General features: G+C 46.3%; 1 protein-coding gene across 4 annotated transcripts; it reads left to right on the top strand.

Annotated features, from left to right (window-relative positions):
- The first annotated feature begins 195 nt into the window (after positions 1-195).
- On the top strand, positions 196-20,668 carry NCOA4 (nuclear receptor coactivator 4). Of its 4 annotated transcripts, XM_077350573.1 has the most exons (11): positions 196-346; positions 1,258-1,341; positions 12,898-13,043; positions 14,509-14,649; positions 14,786-14,874; positions 15,321-15,429; positions 15,907-15,978; positions 16,934-17,083; positions 17,287-18,270; positions 18,472-18,561; positions 19,379-20,668. In XM_077350573.1, exons 3-11 carry the CDS (start codon positions 12,909-12,911, stop codon positions 19,382-19,384), a joined length of 1,776 nt encoding a protein of 591 aa, XP_077206688.1. In that variant the 5' UTR covers positions 196-346; positions 1,258-1,341; positions 12,898-12,908; the 3' UTR covers positions 19,385-20,668. The 4 variants fall into 4 exon arrangements, with proteins under 4 accessions (XP_077206688.1, XP_077206689.1, XP_077206690.1 ...); XM_077350574.1 differs by lacking the exon at positions 1,258-1,341 and having other exon boundaries at positions 197-346; XM_077350575.1 differs by lacking the exons at positions 196-346; positions 1,258-1,341 and adding an exon at positions 11,088-11,240 and having other exon boundaries at positions 16,937-17,083.
- The last annotated feature ends 1,012 nt before the right edge of the window (positions 20,669-21,680 follow it).

Here is a 21,680-nt window from a genome sequence, read left to right as displayed (position 1 = left end):
TTCCTCCCTGGCAACGCTGCCCCCAATCTCCCACCGGTAATCAGGGAAGTCCTGGCAGCATCGCCTCAGCGTGCCCACGAGCTTCCCAAAACGCAACTGCGCATGTCCTCCCTTCAGAGCCGGGGCAACAACAGCCGCTTCCTCCTGCCAGAAGGGGCAGCCGAGCTCCGCGAGGCCGAATCCCTCCAACTATCGCGAGAGTCCCCCCCCTTCTTCTTCTTTTTGTTTGGCCGTCGGTGCCCCCTCCTTTCCCCTCCCTCTCTGCCCGGCTGCTGGAAGCGAAACCGCCGTCGCTGAGGAGAAGCCAGCCGGTGCCCCCCCGCCCTCGTTCCCCGCGGCTCGCTCGGTGAGTCAAGAGGCGGGACCCGGAGCCGCTTCGGCCTCGTGGGCTGCCGGGCTCGGCCTTGGCCGTGACCTCTCCGGGGCTCTCAGCGGCGGGGGGAGGGGGCTGCCGGACGTCGCAGGCTGGGCGGCTAGAGCCAATGCTGGCGGGCCTAGTTCTGCTGGAGGGGAGGGCGGTGGGAAATGCCGGCTGTGCCGGACGCCGAGGCAAAGTACACACACACACACACACCGTTGGCCGTGCATCTTAGTTAATTTGGCGTGGGACCTCAGCGCCGTGTGCATGAGCCATGCCTCCATTTTGTCTTGGCATCAACTCCGTGGGGTGGCGGCCCAGGAAGCGAGGGGCTGCCGAAAGGGACTTCCAGCAAATCGATAAATACGGTCCGGTTAGTGGCCATTTACTTTCTGGCTCACCTACCTCACAGGGTTGGTGCAAAGATTAAACTGGAGGCCTGGCTCAGGCACGCTGCGTCGGGGCCCCTGGACAAGTTGCAGGATTTTTAAAAAATATTCCTTTCATCCTACCTTGTTTTAGTCCCCAAGCGTGATCTAAAGTGACCTCCGTTTGTTCTTTTCTCCATTGTTGCCTCAGGAGGCGAGACTGAGACTGGCCCAAGGTTACTCAAGCAAGCTTAGGTGGCAGAGTGGAGATTCAAACTTGGGTCTCTCAGATTCTGGCTTGACACTAGAACCACTCGCATGAGCTCCAGTTTAGTTGTTTTCTCAGTTTTCCTAAAGAATCTTCCCCGTCCCCATTTTCCTGTTTTCAGGGCGGAAATCCTGACATGCAGTTTATCCCCTCCCCAGTATACATGTCTCAGTGTGCCATATTTATTCTGCTGTATGTGACTGGTTTATTACATTTTCTCAAAGAAAAAAAATTACTTGTAGTGTTAATTTGTTTAATTGCAGGTGCACAGTAAACTCTCCATTGCTCAGAACTGTCACTTGGCTGCTAAGGCAATCAAGTGAAAAGCAGTCAAGCTGGTTTTAAAGGTAATTATGAAAGGAGCACACTGCATCCCTCAGGCATGTTTACATTATTTTTCGGCAGGAATATTTGTTTGCCATCTCAGGATTCACCCAGACCTTGTCGGTCTGGTCCATTTATCATTGAGTGGGGATTAACTCCTGTGTACTGTGTTAAAAAACAGCTGTTTTTCTAGGGTGAGTGGATGTTGTAGAAAGGCTGAACAAGAGAAGGAAAAGGGCAGTCCCTGGCTAATGGGGAGGAGACCTGCTAGACATGTCAGTGGGTTCATTTCTCAGTGCCTACAGGATGGTGTCTGCCTCTGTCCCTCTTCCAAAGAATTTTGTTTGGGTGGCAGGAAGTAGCAAAAGATGCTGTAGAGATAAACCAGTTACTGCAGCAGCTGGAGGACACTGATGCCTTAGAACTACCTTGCAATTAGGAAATAGAGTTGAAAAGTGTGAGGAGTCGAGGAGCAGTTAAAACATAAACAAGAATTCTGATTCCACCCATGTTGTTTTGTAATGTAATTGCACATTAATAGGTTTTGTTGTTGAAGATGGTAGGATTTATTGGTGGGTCCTGTTGACTTTAGCTGTAGCCACACTGGCTAATGACATTCTGTGCAGAAAAGATTCTCTCCAGGGTTGTGTGATGTTTCAAGCTACTTTATAGTCAAAGCTGGAGACAGAAATATTGTGATAGACCTTTGGCTTTGGTTCTTGCTCTCTAACTGGGGACTTGTACAGCAAAGATAGAAATTGGCCCTTGCAGTAGGCAGCTGGGTTGCTGCAGCATATGGCTGCATGGCCCAAAATCCCTTGATTTTGAGATGTGTAAATTCTCATTCAGTAAAAGGAAGAGGTGTGTGTCATATGATCTTTGAAGTGAGGCCAATTAATTTTCTTCATGAAGTACTGAATGAAATTAACTGCATCGATTTCAGTCTAATGCTGTCTTTTGACTTAAGGAAAGTCTGAAACTGGAATCCCATTTAGCAATATCACAAAATAAAATATGCATTCTGCACTCTGCAAATGCCAACTGGCTGGAGGTCCCTGGCCTGAGGGATGTTCGCCTGGCCTTGACCAGGACCGGGGCCTTTTTGGCCCTGGTCCCTGCTTGGTGGAATGAGCTCCTGGGAGAGCTTGACCAGGGTCTGGTCAGAGTTCCACAGGGCCTGCAAAAATGAGGTCTTCTACCAGCCTTTGGTGGAGGCCAGGCAGACTAGAAGATCTTGCCCATCTTCTGAATGTCAAGCAAAACAGCTACCTGGAGATGGCAACCAGGGGTGAATGGATTGGTTTGGTGGTGAGAGTTGGTGTGGAGATGGGATTAGGATGTGATTTTATGGTATCTTACTACTATTCTAACTTTTGTTGTAAGCTGCCACGCACCGACAGGTCTGGGAGCAGTTGCTAGGAAAGTCAATGAATAAATAAAAAAAATAAAAAGTCTATATGACATCAATGTTTTCATCTTTTCATTGGCTGCCAAGAAGTTTTATACAAAACTTTTGCCCTGATGTTCAACGTGCTGTATTCTACATTACGTCCTGAACCTGACAATTTTTAAATTGTTTTTAATCTTGTTTTCTACATGGTCAATTTCAGCTGCAGTAGCCTCAGTGACCCAATGTTCTCTTGAAAATTGGAGGGAGGATTCATTTTGGAACAACGAGTTCTGGGGGGTAGGTGTCAGTGCTTTTGGCCAGATCTTGGCCATAGTCTGACCCACCACCCACTTATCCTGGAGCATGCCCCTCTCAAATGCTCCAGGGAGTTTCTAGTGATAATGTAAACTGATTTTTGTTTTTTGTTTTTATTGAACATTCAAATCTAATTTGGATTCCTTCACATGTTGTGTTTTTCAGGCCAAACTAGCTAAGCACACTATCAATTCAGTGCAAAATATTTACTGAAAGTTGAGAAAGGGCTCTTTTGTTGTAATGCAGACAAGCAAATTGTATTAAAGCCTTTGGTGTTTTATGAGTAAATCCTGAGGCTCTGTTACAACACTTATTTGCTTATGGATGGTATTTCCCCCCTGTTCCTTTGGGATTAAGAACAAAAGTAGCCAGAAGAAAACTGTTTTGCCGTTGGTGATTTAACAGAAACATACACGAACAATGGAAAACTGGTGGTCTTAAAATAGCTGACCTCTCTCAGTGATTCTCTAAGAATATAATCTTCTATTTATGACTATACAAAGAATGTGGTTTGGGGCATCACGTGTTTTGGAGAAGGTGTAAGACATCACATATTCCGGCGGAGGTGTAGGATTTGCATTCTGTCTTTTAAGAGGTTTAAGCTTGGAGAAGATATTATTTTGTAATCTTTGTACTCTATTTAGGTGTTCAGGGCAGGGATGCGAGTCTCTGTTGGTAAACAGCCACTTGCTTGGGACATAATTGTCCATTGAGTACAAGAAGTTGTTGAACTCCCCTACCCCTCTTAGGCCATATATCAATATAGTATAGCTAAAAGGCACTGGAGATCCAGTGTCTTTTAGGTGCACAATTTGTATTCAAGGTGAGTTCAAAACTGAGTCACTAGCTATGGGTTTGAGAAGTTTCTGGTGGCTAACATTTTCCCAGTTTCATCTCTCTGCATTAATTTTAAGAACCCTTGTAGAAGATAATAGAGCCTCTTGTCGGGCAGAGTGGTAAGGCAGTCTGAAGCTTTGCCCATGAGGCTGGGAATTCAGTCCCAGCAGCTGGCTCAAGGTTGACTCAGCCTTCCATCCTTCTGACGTCGGTAAAATGAGTACCCAGCTTGCCGGGGAAAATGGTAATGACTGGGGAAGGCACTGGCAAACCGCCCCGTATTGAGTCTGCCATGAAAACGCTAGAGGGCATCACCCCAGCCTTCCATCCTTCTGAGGTCGGTAAAATGAGTACCCAGCTTGCCGGGGAAAATGGTAATGACTGGGGAAGGCACTGGCAAACCACCCCGTATTGAGTCTGCCATGAAAACGCTAGAGGGCATCACCCCAAGGGTCAGACATGACCCGGTGCTTGCACAGGGGAGACCTTTACCCTTAGAAGATAATAAAATGGGAAGACACCCATAGTTGTGGTCTAAATGGAGTAAAATCTTAAAATAGTCATTAAGGGGTAATGGGATCAAATTGTCATCATGAAACGAGGAGAAAATGAAAGAAACTTTGTTTTAGATTTCCTGCTACTTCATAATATATGTTTTCTTCAACTTTACTTTGGCCAGTTGCCCTTTGGAACTTCATGCTCCCCTACTGGTAATTGCAAAGGGTGAATTTTTGCAATCAGTTGTGGCAAAATAGTGCAGGACTCCAGTAGCATTTAATGTTAACAACATTTATTTCAGCAGAAGCTTTGGTGAGTCAGAGCTCACGACTTCTGATGCATGAAGATTTATTTTCTCTATAAGTGTAGTCTTGTGCTTCTCCAAGGGATTCAAGGTGGATTACACCGGGTAAAACAATATAATAAAATAGTGTGAGTCATCCAACAAACAATGTGATAGGATTAGGGCCACAAATTAAAAACATAGCAAAAATACCAGATGCGATATGCCTTAAATAATGCAGAAACTGGAATTATGAAAAGTAGAAGCAGTGCAGTAAGAGCAAGATAGAAACAAAAAGCAGCTTAGGCTACCATCCCACTTCCCTTTATAGAAGCACCCTCCATTCCAGTAGGAATATGTATGAAGCTGCCTTATACTGAATCAGACCTTTGCTCTGTCAAGGTCAATATTGTTTACTCAGACAGGCATTGGCTCTCCCAGGGTCTTAAGCAGACATCTATCATACCGCCTGGTCCTTTTAACTTGATTGAACCTGGGACTTTCTGCATGCTAAGCCATGAACCTTCTTACAGTTGCGTTTCCTTTATAAAAATACCCTACTGTATAGTTCTGTTTTTTACAGTTTGTGAAATGACAGAAATGGGGGAGTTGGGGTGGGAGTTTCCTGACCTCCTCAGGCAGGCCATTCCACAAAGATGGTATCCAGGAAGTGCTATTTAACTTGCTAATACTTTGCTTGAAGCACATGGCAATAAGTGGATTTAGACTCCAGTAACTCTGTATAGTAGCGGTCCCCAACCTTTTTCCAGTTGAGGACCGCCTCCGGGGTTGAGGGAAAGCTGCTGGCCCGGCCGTGCGTTTTCGCCAGCAGGTGGCGCTAACGCGCATGCACAGAATAGCCACACATGCGCGGCAGCTCTGCGTATGTGCGTTAGTGTCCGCTGGCATGCCGGAGGCCGTGCCTGCCTCTTCCCCCCACTCTCACAGCAAGAAACTAGCCAGGCTGCGAGTAAATTGGCCGCTTTGGTGGCTGCTTCGCTCGGGGCCTGGCGAACTTCTCGCAGCGGGGGGGGGGAAGAGGCAGGTACGGTTGCTGGTGGCCCGGCACCAGGCCGCGGACCGGGAGTTGGCGATCCCTGCTGTATAGGATTGTGCTGTCAGATGTGCAGGCTACCTGTGAGATTTTTCTAGTCTAAGAGGAAATTCACAGATCCTTTAGAGATGCATGTGATCCAGTTGATTGGAACAAAATTTAGCAACAATGAGTAAATAAGTTTTTCCAGAGTTAATTTTGAGGAGTGGAATGAATTACAAGCCTTGGAAATGGAGGGATATTACTCCATTGTTCTACACTGCTTGGTTGAGAGAGGACAGATGTATGAATTGTTTGAGGTAACTTAAAAAAAACACAAAGGTATTTATGAATAGAAGGCAGTTGACTGGTTTGACTGGACACAAGATCCAGGCTGGTTGATATGAGCACATTGTTCACACAACTGAAACACCAGGTGATGACTTGCTTGTGCAAATGGGTTAGCAAAGGTGGAACTTGCATATTTCCTGGTAACATTGAACAATTATTTTCAGTATTTTCATGTTTAGCTGCCAGTGAAGTGTGATCACTACTTTGAAATATACCATGTTCCAGGCTTCTAAACAGGAACTTCGTGAAACACTGGGATTTCTTGGTGGCCCTGGAAGGATTTCCTTGATTGGGTGGGAGTTTTTATACATTTTAATTAAAAAACAAAATACCAGGTTTTATGACCATATGTCAACTCCCCCTCCCCCCAAAAAACTTGGCCAATGATCGGCCTAGAGGGGTGGAAAGGGGAGGGACCCAGATCTGGCTGAGGCTCATCTAGAGAGATAAGCACTCTAATTTTAATTTAACTGCATTGGGGGATGGTAGGGGGCACAGAATGGCTTATGCCTGCCCCAGTACTGGGCCATTTCTGGCGTGAGGGGGCCAGGATGGAGGCAACGGAGCATGAAGTCACATCTGGTGGGAATGTTTGGGTGATATCGATTTCTGTGGGCATGGCCTGCTGACATCACTTTTGGGGTTTCTCGAAGCCTGAAGAATGTTTCAGGGGTAAAAAGATTGAGAAAAGCTGCATTAACTTCCAAGTTTACTAGCCATGTATCCTGATACCATTTATCTGCAAACAGAGCATTCTTTCCTCAGAAGAGTACCCATTGAATGCTTTCTTTGGAGGAAACATGCACGGAATTTGGCTGTGCAGATTAAAGTTTAAGTTGAAACCTCCATCCATAAGTGTTTATCTGTTCAGTGAGGCATACAGCATAGTAACAAGTCTAATTATTTGCCTTGAATCCAACCATTGTATAGGGCTTTTTCCCCCAAATGAGAAGCACTGCCTTGTCTGACTGTTATTTGGATGAAGGAAGGTAGCTTATGCAAGGGGAGCTGTGGGATGCATTGCAACACGTTGTGGTCTTGTGGTTTGAACTGGCACAGGAATATGAACATGTTTTTGCAGGCGAAACAATTATCCATGAACTAACACCTCCTGTATCAAAGGGGGTGGGGAAGAATAGTCATCTAAGCATTTCCTAGACATTGACTGATGCTTTGAAAAAACATTAGATATCCTGAGCAATAACTACTATATTAGATTGCAGTCTGTTTATATGTGCATGGGGTGGATAGTGCTGTCAAGTCACAGCTAACTTATGGTGAATCCCATAAGGTTTACAGGGCAAGAGACAGCCGGAGGTGACTTGCCATCGCCTGCCCCTGCATAGAAACCTGGACTTTCTTGGAGGTCTCCCATCCAAATACTGTCCACAGCCACCCCTGCTTTGCTTCTAAGATCTGACAAGATAAGGTTACCCTGGGCCACCCAGGTCAGGACAATAACTGTGTGTAATTTGTATCAACTCTTCAGTGGGCCAAAATGTGGTAGTTTTGTGATATGACGCTGCTAGGTTTTTTTATTATTATTTTGAGCATCCCACAATCGGTTTAGACCACTTGCCAAGACTGCTTTTGAAATGGGTATGAAACTCAAATACCATGTATTTGTATGGGGTTGGGTGGCTAGGTACAAATCTGAACCTAACAGTTTTCTATCAGTGTGTTGCACTAAAAACAGTTTCAGGGGAAAGCAGGTCAGTTCTACACTCCTCTACTGTGCATGGAATACATAAAGCCACGTTTATTCAGCCAGACCATTGGTCAGTCTAGCACAATACTGTCTTCTCTGACAGCACCTCTCCAGGCAGAGGACTTCTGTAACTCTGCTGTTTGAGATTGTTTTAGTGTGGAGAGGGTAGGATTGAATTTCCTGCATTCAAAGCAGGTGCTCCACCACTGAATCCTTTTAAAAGTGCAGGCTACCGAATTCCATGAGTTGAAGTATGCACAGCGCTGTGGTCTTTAAGTATAGTATCAGGTTGTCAGTTGTGTATAAGAGTAATGCATGCACAATGCTTATATAGGAGACAAAATAAATAAATACACTGAGACGGACCACTGATCTGTGGTGGTCAGGCATGCCTCTAGCTGGAAATTGAATTTGGGATCTGGAGCATGCAAAGCTTCTGTCCCAATCTGACTACCCAAACAAAATTATAAGGTGCTTTGAGGGGCAGACTGCAATACACTGTCGGATGAGCAGGAATTCTTTAAGATAAGGGCTTGAAGCGTTTTAGCAACCGTGCTCAGGAGTCCAATTAGTTCTGTTGGATTGTGGAATATATTATTTTACAACGATAAATGACACGGATATGACAAGATGTTCATACATTTAAGCCTCCAGTCTTATTTCTAAAAATTATGTAACATGAAGGCTTTTATATAAGATTATGTAAAGTATCAAACCATTGCAATTTCTGTTCACTGAGGATAAGCAAATGCTGGAATACAATTCAGATGCTGAAAACAATTTTCAAATGCATTTCTGTCTCTAGGAGGCACTGCTGTTGTCACAAGAGAAAGCTTTCACTTTTCTTTTTGAATAAGGACCTTGTGTCATCTCAGAGATATAATTCGTTAATTTGTTTCTGTCCACTCAGTGGTTGGTCCTCCGTAGGACTAGGATTGGATAGTGTTCTTAGTGTTATTATGCTGATGGTTTTTGTTTGTTTTTATCGGGTGGTTTTTTTTTTGGCTGCTCTCATAAACTGGCAATAGAGGTTTCTTATCTTCCGGTTTTCTTTACGTTTCAGGACTTAGAGTTCTATTTGTAATAATAGAAACTTTTTAAAAGCACATTCAGCTTGTTATTTTCTGAATAAGGTATACTTTTAACATTCCAAACATGATACGGAGATGACACCCAGCTCTATCTCCTCATGGACGGCCACTCAGACTCCCCCCCCCATACAGATGTTTGGAAGCTGTTCCTGGGTGGTTAGAGCAGAGGCGCCTGAAACTCAGCCCCTCCAAGACGGAGGTCCTGTGGCTGAGCAGGAAGGGGGCAGGACAGAAGCATGCCTCCCCATCTTTGTCAGGGCACGGCTTCACATCTCGCCTATCACTAGGAATTTGGGGGTGATGTTGGATGCCTTCCTGGAGGCCCAGGTCACAGAAGTAGTGTGCACTGTGTTTTTCCATCTGTGCCAAGCACGCCTACTAATGCCCTACCAGCCCTTGGACTGCCAGGCCACAGTGATCCATGTGACTGGACTTCTGGACCTTGCTCTACACGAGCCTACCCTTGTCCTTGACCTGGAAACTCCAGCTGGTGCAGAATACAGCTGCTAGGGTCCTCACTGGTACACCTTGGAGGACCCATAGCCAGACAGTACTGGCGGCTAGGGCCCTGCCTACCTGAAGAACTGCTTGTGTCCTTAGGATCCCCACAGGGCTCTTTGCTTTGCGGGTACCAATCTGTTAGAGGTCCCTGGCCCCAGAGAAATATGCCTGGCCTCGACACGGGCCAGGGCTTTTTCAGCACCGGCCCCAGCCTGGTGCAATGAGCTCCCAGAAGAGCTGAGGGCCCTGATGGAACTATGAACGTTTCTCAGGGCCTGTAAAACTGAGCTTTTCCACCAGGTCTTTGGTTGAGGCTGGGCCCTTAAGATCACTGGGCCCCTCTCAGGCTACACCATACCATTGAGCAGACAGCAGGTGGTTGACTGTGTGTGTGTGTGTGTGTGTGTGGGGGGGGTACTTTGCTATCTTGTTTTATTAGGGTGTTCATTTTAGGGGAGGGGATTTATAATGGGGTCTGGTTTTTCTTGAGCTTCGGAATAAGGTGGGCTAGAAATTCAAATAATTATTATTTTGTGTGTGCGTGTGCAAAGGCAGTTTATGCACACTGCCCTTTATGCATCCATATCCACCCTGAGCCTCCAGGGATGAGCATGGTATAAATGCAAAAATAAAGTATAGACTTCCAAACGGTGTTTTTAAAAATCAAGTTTTCTCCATGGCTTCAAAATTCTCTGAAATTTTGTGCAATATTTTGAGTCACTGAAATGTCTCTGAAAACTTAGGAGCAGGACACAGGAGCACGCTATCACCTCATACAGGTGTAGGAACAGAGACTCCCCTGGTAGGACATTTGACACCACTTGAGGCTGAACAGGCCAGTGATTGCAGTACCTATATTAAAAATCCCCTTGCAAGTAGACAACTAGCACAAACTCCAGCCCTCCTAAGCTACTTTTCCACTGGGAGGGATTTAAGGAGGGGGACATTCAAAGCTATTATTCCTGACACAGTGGGGTTGCCAAACCTGGCTTGGGATAGTCCTGGAGATTTGGGGACAGAGTTTGGGAGGTGTGCTTGTGGGAGGAAGCTCAGCCAGTATGTAATGCCACACAGACCACCCTCTGAAGCTTCCCTTTCCTCCAGAGGAACTGATCTCTGTTGGCTGGAGATCCATTGCAATTCCAGGAGAGCTCCAGGCCCTGCTGGGAGCGTGGCAACCTTAGCGAACAGCAATAGTTTCCCTTCCTTTGATCCCAGCACGTGCCCTTCTGCGACCCTCTGATGCGGCAGTGCATCGAGCCTTTATACTCAGGTTTACCCGGACAGGTGGAAGTCCATCAGGAAGGATGCGTCTACAGCCTAGTTGTTAGAAGTGCTCTTGCCTTCCTGATTTGTTAAGAAAAGTTAGTTGGAAGCAATGTAGGAAGCCCGGATTTCTGCAAGACCCGAGCAAGGCAGTTCTTACCAATTGGGGGGTTTGGGCGTCATTGAAAATACTGCGCAGGACAAAGGCGGCGGGGCTGGACGAGGGGCGCACCCCATTCAACGCCGGCTGTTGTCAGTCGCGAAACGGCCTGTGCAGGGGAGCCCCGGCAGGGAACTGGAGCCAGGCCTGGCCTCTGCGAGGCTCCTCGTCCACCTTCCAGTTGCCTCCCCCGTGTGCCAAGTTCCTTTGCTTCCCTTTCCGAGCTCGGAGCGGGGCCGCCTGATTTCCCCCCCCCCCCCCCCCCGTGCAGACGTGCAAATCCGAGTCCCGGCAGTGGCGGCTCTGGGGCCACGTGTGCCTGGCGGGGGAGGCGAGGGGGCGGGCGCAGGGACGTGCGCAGCCACGAAGGCCGCGTTTAAAGCCGGCGCCGCCTTCCCAGCCAGCTGAATCTCTTATCTGGGACTGCAGCAGGCAGGCGGCCGGCTGGCTCGACGGGAACTGGCCCGCATCCTTCCGACTGCGAGCGAGGTAGGGCGGGCCGCTGAGCCGGGCGAGGAGGGAGACCAAAGCTTCGCGTCCCGGGGAGACGCGGATCGTTGCCGATGGTTAGCGAGGGACTTGGTTCGGCAAGGTGCAGCCGCAGGGATGGGGGGAATTGCTCGAGCTTACTCCCGAGTAGAGGTTGGGCTGCCGAAGTGCCTTGGCTTTATCTCTTCCCTGTGCAGCCAGCCCTGCAACGGGAGCCTTGTCTGGTTCCGGCGTTAGCCAAGGAGGCCGGAGTCTCCGGGTAGAGGGTAGTTTATTTGCAGGCATTTTGTGAGTGGCGGATGAAATGACGCCTTTTCTTTGGAAGAAAAAAACAGAAGTGATAGTATCCTTTTAAGAAGACCTAGTTAGGTCGTTAAGAACCGAGGGGACTGTTGGTAGGCAAGAAAGCATGGGAAAGAGTGGGAAATCAAACCCGGGTTTCCAGATTAGAGTTTGCCTCTCTTTAACCATGACACCATGTGGGCCTGAAGTATGCAACAAAACTCTTAAGGCGTTGATTAACAAACACAGAGCAAGTTTCTGGTCCATGTGGATTCAAATAACCTTTGCAAATGTGGCAGGCAGCCTTTGCTAAAGCTGTAGGAGATGGAGGTTGGCACAGCCTGCACTCCAGTGGGCAGAGTTCTGAGCTTCTGTGCTGCTCTTGACTTACCTTCTTACTCTTATTTCCCTCTTGGGCTTTTTCTACCTCTCCTCATGACTCCCAGTCCCCACATTGTTCTTATGAATGTTGCAGTACTAGTAAACATGCCCCAGGTGACAAAATATGGGGGATGATTTGAACTCTTTCCCCCATAAGTGCTTATTTTCGCAGGGGCGGTAGTGGTGGGCATCTTCACCTTACAGGCTGGGGCAGTTCAGCAGACTGTATCACGAGTTTCCTGACCATGTAATTTGGCCCTTGGATCAAGCCAGGCACACAAATCAGGTGGAATTAGTTTAGACAAGTAGTGTTAATTTAGGAGATGAAGGGAAGCAGACTAGTAGTCCCTGCTGGAAGTTGAGACATTCAGGCATAACTTAAAAGCAGCTTGAGCATGAAGATGGGAGGTATTACTTGTGACATAACCAGTCTGGGCTCAGTTTCCCTGTGCTGCATCTCCCTGCCCATTGCTACTGAGCTTGTGGGACCTGTTCCTTCTCCCTAGTCTGGAAGGCAATTAGCTGTGTTATTTATGTTGCATTATGGTGCTGTCAAAGATTTTCCAATCAGCATTGACCGTAAAAGTCTTTTTGGTGACCTTTGGAGCTTGCGAGATAGTGAGGCCGCCTCTCTATTCCACTTGATGGCACCCTTTCCAGCTCCGCTCTGCTGAAGTTCCCTGTGTACAGAGGTTGAGGCCATGTCTTGGTGAACTGGCTGCTACCCAGGACCCATAACCCGCCAAACCGAAGTGGGTTAGGATAAGAGAGGCAAGCCGGGGCTGCTGTCCACAGCACAGCTCAAGCAAGGCTTGAGCGGCAGGGGCCTTCTGGGAAGGCGGTGGGGCAGGGAGACCTGAAAGCAGATTTTGGGCCCAGAGCCATCCATAATGGTGCTAAATAGCAATATGGACTGCAGTTTGTAGCCCCTTTGTTGTTTGTGGGGGACCATCTTAATGGTAATTGTAATGGTAATGGCGTTTCTCTTCTTTAGAATTACCAAGGATGAGCCCAGCCCAAGACAATACCTCCTGCAACAAGGAGCCCCTTGTCAAGTGCCTCCAGGCCAAGAAGGATTTGGAGTCAGCAATTGCTGGCATTGCCAAAGCAGAGCAACAGGTTAAAGACAACTGGAAAGAGGTAAGGGAAGAACGGCGGCAGCCACAGCAATGTTTGTCTCTGCATTTTTCCTGCTGACCTTCTTGATGTTTCTCCAAGTTCTCTGAAGTTTATCCTTATAACACAAGCAGTTTCTTTTACTGACCTAGAAAATTTTAGTTTTAAATTCAGGGAATTGACTTGAACAGTTTGGATTCTTTTCCCCCACCACTGGTAAGAAAATAAGGTGTCACAATTACAATTGGTGGATAAGCTAGGATAGCTTACTCAGCACATCCAGATGCCGTATGAAGTATTTCGGGGGAAGTGAGGACCTTGGCACTTCAATTTATTTGTTATGCATGACGTCATTTCATGCTTCTCACCTTCAATACATCCCTGTTAGTGGAGGTGGCTTCCTCTAGGAGAAGACATCTTCCCCAGTGCAAGAGGCTTTTGTGTTAGGGTAAGGGAGAGAGAGCCTTAAATGGTGGAATGGATTTGCAGGATCCAGTCTATTCTCCCTGTTATATAATGTGGGCTTTCTCAACCAGGGTTTCTTGATAGCCCTGGAAGGGTTTGCCAAATGGGTGGGAGTTATATAATTTTTTATATTTTAAAAAGTTTGTTAAACATTTATTGGGTGATATGACCATATATGGTCATGTTAAGCCCCCCCCCTTCCCCTAATGGCCAATGATGGGCCTGGAAGGGGAGGGACCCCAGGTGGGCACAGCAATGCTTCCCAAGTATATTCTGCATGATTCCACCATTTCCGGGGTTTCTTGAAGCCTGAAGAATGTTTCAGGGGTTTCTCAATGGTAAAAAAGTTGTGAAAGGCTGATGTGTGTCAGTAATATTGCACAGCTAAGGCTGGGATGAGGTTTTTAGGAAGGATTTGACATGTGTAGCTGTTGAACTCACAGTGTAGCTGTTGAACTCACTTCACAGTAATGGGCACAGGTGCCTGTGGAGAGATCAGTGTATCCTGTTGGACACGGAACATTGTTTCTGTGTGAGGGTCTGTGTCTTGGAGTACTAATCTCATACTGGCGTTAAAGGACTAGAGCAGGATACTCCATGCACCGGGGAGTATAAGAATGAAACCGAGGCTTTTAGAGTTCCCTTCTTTCCAAATCAGTTTCGATGTTGCAGTAATGAGTCCACAGTCTGTCCCCACCCTGTTTTACAGTATAGATCAGGGGTAGTCAAACTACGGCCCTCCAGATGTCCATGGACTACAGTTCCCATGAGCCCCTGCTGATGGGAAGGCACCACGTGACTCATGATGCAATCCTGTCATGAAACTTTACTCCCAGATGCCCAGTTGCTCTTGGGAGAGCTACCTCATGAAAATGCAAGCGGACGGAGCTGCAATAACCTGATATGACAAGGAGTATTCTAAATGTATCTTGGTGATCCCCATTCCCACATGGTATGGCTTAAATGGAGCTTTCTGTGCTGGTGGTGACCAAATTTGGCCTTTGTCTCCCGCCCCCCCTTGCAGGTCAAGGCCAAGATTCATGGCTGCATCAGCCGCCACTTAGAATGCCTGCGCAGCCGTGAAGTGTGGCTCCTGGAGCAGGTGGACCTCATCCAGCAGCTGAAGGAAGAGGCTCTGCAGCAACAAGCACAGCAGTTCTTCTGGGTAAGATCTTGGAAGCATAGCCTTGTCTCGGGTCATTCACCTCTTCTCTGCTTGTTCAGGAGCAGAGCGGCTTAGCTTGCCGGGACTCCGTGTTCTTGGAGGAATAATTTTTATGTTTTTTTTCCCCCTCTCTCAGCTGTTGGGACAATTCAACTGCCTCATCCACCAGCTGGAGCAGCCACACAGCAACGACCTTGCCAATCAAATTTCAGTGAGCTTGGAGAGGTAAGTGCTTCTGCAAGGTTCAGAATGCCCATTTATTGAACTCTGAACTATTTCAGTCCTGTAAGATGTGCAATTGCATGCCATCTGTGAGAGACTGCGCTTTTAGAGAAATTTAGTAATTAAAATTCTTGAAATGTGTTCTGGAAGATAGTGGTGCTTTAACTTGTTTCTTTTGGAGGAAGTTATTTGCCACCGGTGCTGGAGTACATTATCATATGGATCTGGTTCTGATGCTGGCCAAGAACTCTAGCCGGTACATGGTTAGAGTCACTGTCTTTTCTTTTTCACATCAGAATATATTATGACACAAGTTCTGGCTCCCTGCTGCAGGATCCGTTCACCTTGTTTATGCTAACTGTGGCTCCATCGGCTTGGAGCTGAGGGAGAGAGTTCTGTTGAATTCATTGTGCATATTTTAATTATTTTTTTGATTTTTGGTCCTGCAGATTGGGTAACTTGTCACTCCAACCAGAAGAAACATCCATCCTGAACTTTGAGGCCGATGTGTCCTTTCTTCGCCAGGCCATCACGTCTTTTGGTTCAATCAAAACAATGGTGAGTGGAAGAGGTTTCCTCTGGTGGTAGGATGTGTTCCAAAAATTCAGAGATGTCATGTAGAAGGCCTGTTTTTGATAAAGAAGAAACAAGCAGCTGCACAGGAACATCCGGGAGCCTAACTCTAGCCTGAGAAACTATTGACTTCAAGATGCTGAAGTACCATGTAACAGACTGTATTTGGAACTTCCCCCTTCCAGCTTCCCTTTTTCAAAAGCAGCTTTTGTCTTTGTGGAGAGTTGGTGTTAGAGGAAAAACATTGAACAACTTGCAAAAGCTCTTTGTGTTCTGGGTATCCCCTCCCCAAAAAAGCTGATTGTGAGGATTCAAACAGAAAGGGTTCAAACAAAATTATCTGGTACATGTTCAAACCCTCTCTAGCACAGGACAGTATGAGTTTCTCAGTTGTAACCATTCTGTGGTGTTATTTCTACAGAAAGTACCACTTTCTGATTTTATTTTAACTTTAAATAACAGATTTCTGACAAAGAAGATATTGCTCCATGGATCTCTGTGCAGAACTCCCTTGTGAATGCCAAAGTTGAACAGGTAGAGTTTTAAATGGTTTCTTGCTAATTCAGTTAGCGATTCCTCACTTCACTTCCTTATAAGTTTCTCTAAAATTTCATGTGCGTTCTATTAATTGCTAAAGGAGGTTTACAGGTCATGACTGGCGAATGTAGAATTATACAGTTGGAAGGGATCTCCAGGGTCATCTAGTCCAACCCACTGCAGAATGCAGGAAATTCACAACTACCTGCCCACCACAGCGACCCCAATTCCATGACCAGATGATGCCCTCCTGCCCTCCCTCTTACAATCTGCCTAAGTTCATGTAGGATGAGGCATATTTGGTATGACACTATAATGCCACATTTCCAACCTTACCACAGTCCAGAAAGCATGTTCATATATAGTGAATGCAATGTGAATGTTGGCAAATGAATGGAGTGTGCAATGATCAAGCCAGCTGGTATGTTTCAGGATAGATCAAAATCAAGGATCCCCATGCCACAGAATGGCTCCCATAGGAGGCAGAGCCAAAAGTGCACAAAGGAAACCCACCCCCTGGAGAGGTGATTTTAAAAAGTACCACTGGAAAAAGGAGTGGAAATAAAACCAGCCTTGCAGTAGCAGCTACCACAGTTCAATCTGCCCAGTCAGTTGAATCTCTGGTGGCCAGTCAGAAATCCTGCTGGGCAAGTATCCCACCAAGTATACCCACTTACCAAAAATATTTGGTGGGCATCAGGAAGGTCGCTTGGCAGACTCCATTGCACCCATGGGCACCACATGGGGGGACTCCTGATACAAATATTCAAGCATGCCAGATTGGAAAAGAAAGCAGACTTTCTGATTCGAAATGTTAGACACATCATGACTGTTCTATTCATCACGGTATCTTTCAGGCTCAAGTGGTGCTTCATACCACTTCTTGGATTTTTTTTCTTGGCAACTTGAACCTGAATTAAATTTGTAATCCGAACTTGCTTTTGTTTGACAGCAGCAGAAGCCAGTGTATGGTACACTGGGGTACCCTCTCTCTGAGTGGCTTCTTGGAAGCAAACATGACAGTGCCTATCTGACTCCATATGCTCCCAGCAGCAACTCTGAGGACTGGCTTTTGAAACCACTGGGGCCAGAGGTCAGCCAGGTACAGCCTTTTAACTAATTTAATTTTAATTGAGAATTTAACTTAAATTGGCTAATTTCTGTGGGGAAGTCAGATGTTTTATCAGTTGCATTCAAGCATCTGATATGCAGGTGGAATGTCACTTGGGTAACTGAAATCTGCTTTCCCAGAAAGCAATTAATTAATAGAGGTACATTTGTTTGCTTTTTATTTTTTGCGGTCAGGATTTAAAGTCTTCCAAGGCTTGTTACTTGGAGCAAGCATGGGGAAATCTGAAAGACCTGGAGAACTGGCTCCTGCAGAACCAGCAAAGAGACGTGCCCGAGAGAAGAGATTCCCGCCAGCGCATCAGTTCCACTTCTACCGTTAGCTCTTCCTTTTCCATAGAGAAGATAGACGAATTGGAGTTCCTGGAGCAAGAAGAGATGGATCTTTCCGACTGGCTGCTTACTCCCTCTGAATCAGAAATCACAAATGCCGTCTCGGAGGAGAAATGGAAGCATATGTACAAGCCTTTTAGGGAAGAATACAGTATCAGCGATTGGCTCCTCGGAGCCGATTCCTGCAATAACTGCTGCGGCAACCAAGCCAAAGGTGTAGAGATAGAAAACCTTGGGAATCTAAAGTGCCTCGGTGACCATTTAGAGGCGAAGAAGCCGTCCGCCACCAATGCCTGGCTCCTGCAGCCCTCCTTCAGGGTGCAAGATGTATGCCGAGCTAACGAGGCGTGCACTAGCTTTTCCGAGTGCGTGTGTGACGAAAACTGTGAGAAGGAAGCGCTGTGCAGATGGCTTCTTAGGAAAGAAGGCAAGGATAAAAATGGCATGCCAGTAGGACAGACTTCCAGCCTGACTGCAGAGTCCGAAAGAAATAAACCCGCTTACAGCATCTGGCTGCACCCTTCCCAGCAACCGACGGAAGAAGGACTGGCTGCTTCCACAACAAAACTAGACAACTCCAAGAAGCCCATAGAACCATTGGACGAATTACTCAAAACCCCGCTGTCCACTTGGCTGCTCCACCCAGAGGCCCAGACATCGAGCCCAGAGGAGAAAGCAGAAGTGAGTGGAAAGAGCTCGTTGCTGGAGCTTCTGGCCCCTTTCCACCTCCCCCTGAACGTAAACAGTTGGGTGCTGCCTACACAGAACACAGAAGCCACCAGCCAGCCTCCAGTGGAAGATAAATGGCTGCTACGGAAAAAGGCACATGTATGTATGACTGCTCTTTTGTTTTTTTTTAAAGATGTAGAATTGGATAAAATGTATTCAGTGACACCTCTGGGTTTTCTGAGAAGCCCAGGTCCAGAACCCTGACTCTTAGTATAACTTTGTATCCTGTCTGCTTGGGATGCTATGCTTTAAGGATGCAGCTTAATGGGAGAATCTCACTCACCCCCCTTTCCCCTTTAGGATTATGGCCTGCCTACAGTTTGCGATCTGTTTGCCTGCATGAAGCTGAATGGAGATAGAGAAAGATGGCTATATCAGACTCCTTTACAGGTAAGCCTTAGACTATATTAATAGAAGAAGAGTTTGTTCTTATATGTCACTTTTCCCTACCCGAAGGAGACTCAATGCGGCTTACAGTCGCCTTCCCATTCCTCTCCCCACAACAGATACCCTGTGAGGTGGGTGAGGCTGAGAGAGCCCTGATATCACTGCCCGATCAGAACAGTTTTATCAGTGCCCTGGCGAGCCCAAGGTCACCCAGGTGGCTGCATGTGGGGGAGTGCAGAATCGAACCTGGCATGCCAGATTAGAAGTCTGCACTCCTAACCACTACACCAAACTGGCTCTTGAACATAATAGTATTTATAACAGTAGCAAACATAACAGTATTGATACACTGTATGCTCAGTTCCAGGACTTCAAATAGGCTCCTGTAAATACCTCTGAGTCCTCCATAAGGTCTGGACATGTATTCTTGTCTGCCTGTCGTAACTCCTTTTGTAATGTCTCTGAAACAGCTCGAGCTTTCCCTAGAAGCCAAAATGACTCAACTAAGGCTGTCATGCTTTGGTCATGAAAAGACAAGAGCCACTGGGAAAGGCATTAATGCTAAGAAAATTTGAAGGCAGCAGGAAGAGAGATGGAGTTAAGGAAACCATGTGCCTCGATTCCCAAGGCTGTTAAGGACATTTGGGAGTAGAGATTTGATGGCACTTAACACATGCACATACCTTAAATGGTTCTTAAAAATATCAACAGAGAGGTTTCCAAAAATTTATAGGTGTTTCTCCCCTCCCTCCTGAAAAAGCTGTACTATTCTTGTATGCTTCCTGTGGTCTAACCCTGTTCTGGATTGTGTTCTCTCTAGATGTGAGAAGCCTGAAGCATCCCAAACCAGTCACTTTCTGCTGATCAGCGCACATTGATACCGAGCGATTGAAGTCTGCTGCATTTGTCTCTGAGTGGTCTGCCTCTTCCAAACTTTGAACACCCACTTTAAAAGTTGTATTGACTTGTAATTGACAAGTGTTCTTTTTTCCCCTTCTTCCTGTTTTTTTGGCTGGGGAGTCACATACAAGCAACACTGTCCTTATGTGCATCTCATGGATTTAATGATGTGAATGTCCTTCCCTGGCTTGCCACTTAGATTTCTTGCAGTTCCGGAAGTTTGGTGCTTTGAGGCCTTTTCCTGACGCCTCCCGAACAATGACATCTGTTTCCTGCCCCAAGGGGCTGTGGGGAGAACCATGCTATGATTTAATCTTTAAATCTCCTCCAACTCTCCTCTTTCCCTCTCATAGCTGGAAGGGGCTTGAGAAAAAGAGAAACTCTTGTTGACACTTTACCATGGTAAAGATTTGGTAGGTCCAGATTGATCTCTAAATAAGTTCCCTGCGTCTTACATGAGATTTAGATTTCCCTGGTCTATGTATGGTATGCTAATCAGTTGAAACATTCTGAGGTTCTTGGCCAAGCCCAGGGGATAAGGAAAACGAAGAGCCTTGAGCCATTCAACAAGCAGGACATAAAGGGGCCTCCCAGCACCTTTGGTGCCGTTATATCAATTGCTAATGAATTCTTTGTTTAGTTAAATAAACTTCGGGTAGGAAAGTTTTTTTTTTAATTGACCATGAAGTAGATGAAAGCTGTCTAGTCTATATTGATGCTATAATGCACATAAATGCAAAGTGTTAACTACGCCATTCAGCCAAAAGTTGTATAAATTTAAGCTATGCTCAGATGAAGGATGGAGATTTGACATGTTCAGAATAAGAGACCTCCAGGGCCTTTTTAGCACTGAACCTTAATACCACTTGCTGGGTGGATAATAAACCTGGCTAAATTGGCACTGACTAAAATTCCAGTCCGGCAGAAGTGCTTTTTGACCTGAATTGCTAAGTTACACAAGATCTATTCAGAACCAGATGTTTTTTAAAGATGTATGTTTTAAACCAATACTCTTAATAAATGCCTCAGATCTTGAATATATCACACTACTCAGCTATTATAAAATCAGAAACTGAAATGCACCCTTATTCTAAAAAGTTAATAGTATGTGAACTGAATCTTATGAGCCCGAAAAACATATTTCACCCTTACCCTAGTACTTGTTACCACTAAGCCTTTGTTTTTCATTAAACCATTGCTGTGAACTTAATCGTGTCTGGTTTTATATTTCTTTAAAGCCCTGACCTGCAATTGCCCAGGCTAGGCTGATTTCATCGGATCTTGGAAGCTAAGCAAATTCGGCCCTGGCCAGTATTCGGATGGGGGCTCCAACATGGAAGTCCAGGCTTATGACACTGAGGCAGTCAATGGCAAACCACTTCTCAGGGCTCTTGCCTTGAAAACCAGGGACATCATAAGTCAACTGTGACATGATGGCACTTCCCACCACTTCAAAACAGTTCTAATTAGCATTGTAGCTACCTTGCAAACTACAGCCTGCTTTAGGCTTCAAATTCGTAGCTGTGTTGCACCTTGTCCAGCAGCTTGCCTGGCCACATAAGCTTATGGAAGTCAAAGCTCACTTTTGTTCTCTTCTAAGTAAGGGGGAGAGCCTCTTGTGGTGCAGAGTGGTAAGGCAGCAGACATGCAGTCTGAAAGCTCTGCCCATGAGGCTGGGAGTTTGATCCCAGCAGCCGGCTCAAGGTTGACTCAGCCTTCCAAGGTCGGGAAAATGAGTGCCCAGCTTGCTGGGGGGGGGGGGGTAAACAGTAATGACTGGGGAAGGCACTGGTAAACCACCCCGTATTGAGTCTGCCATGAAAATGCTAGAGGGCGTCACCCCAAGGGTCAGACATGACTCGGTGCTTGCACAGGGGATACCTTTACCTTTAGTAAGGAGGTAAGCTGTACACTCTACACAGCAAAAATGACATCAAAAGCCCTTTTGCAGTACAAGTCTGACATGGCCCATTTTTTACCCTTGGGCTTATGTCCCACGAGGAAAAAAACAACATAGTGCTTGTTTGCAATCCTTCCCCAAAGGCAAAATTGCAATAAAGCAGATGCAACCTCCTGTAGAGTTACTTCCCTTTATTACTATTGCAACAACTAGTTTTTTAACAGTCTGAAGAAAAGCCAATTTTCATGGCATGGATTTTAAAAGCAAAAGGTTTCCACAGCACTCACTGGAAGAACACTTTGTGCTTTTATGCCACCCCTAT

This window comes from Paroedura picta, chromosome 8, assembly GCF_049243985.1.
Source record: "Paroedura picta isolate Pp20150507F chromosome 8, Ppicta_v3.0, whole genome shotgun sequence".
Lineage (NCBI taxonomy): Eukaryota > Metazoa > Chordata > Lepidosauria > Squamata > Gekkonidae > Paroedura > Paroedura picta.
Note: the sequence above shows the minus strand (reverse complement) of the source record. Positions and strands in the feature narration are given on the sequence as shown.

Bases quoted from the DNA above. Each gene is read 5' to 3' on its own strand.
- NCOA4 (XM_077350573.1), top strand. From the start codon at position 12,909: ATGAGCCCAGCCCAAGACAATACCTCCTGCAACAAGGAGCCCCTTGTC. The intron at 15,979-16,933 runs GTAGAGTTTTAA...TTTGTTTGACAG, and splicing joins TGAATGCCAAAGTTGAACAG to CAGCAGAAGCCAGTGTATGG. The intron at 18,271-18,471 runs GTATGTATGACT...TTTCCCCTTTAG, and splicing joins TGCTACGGAAAAAGGCACAT to GATTATGGCCTGCCTACAGT.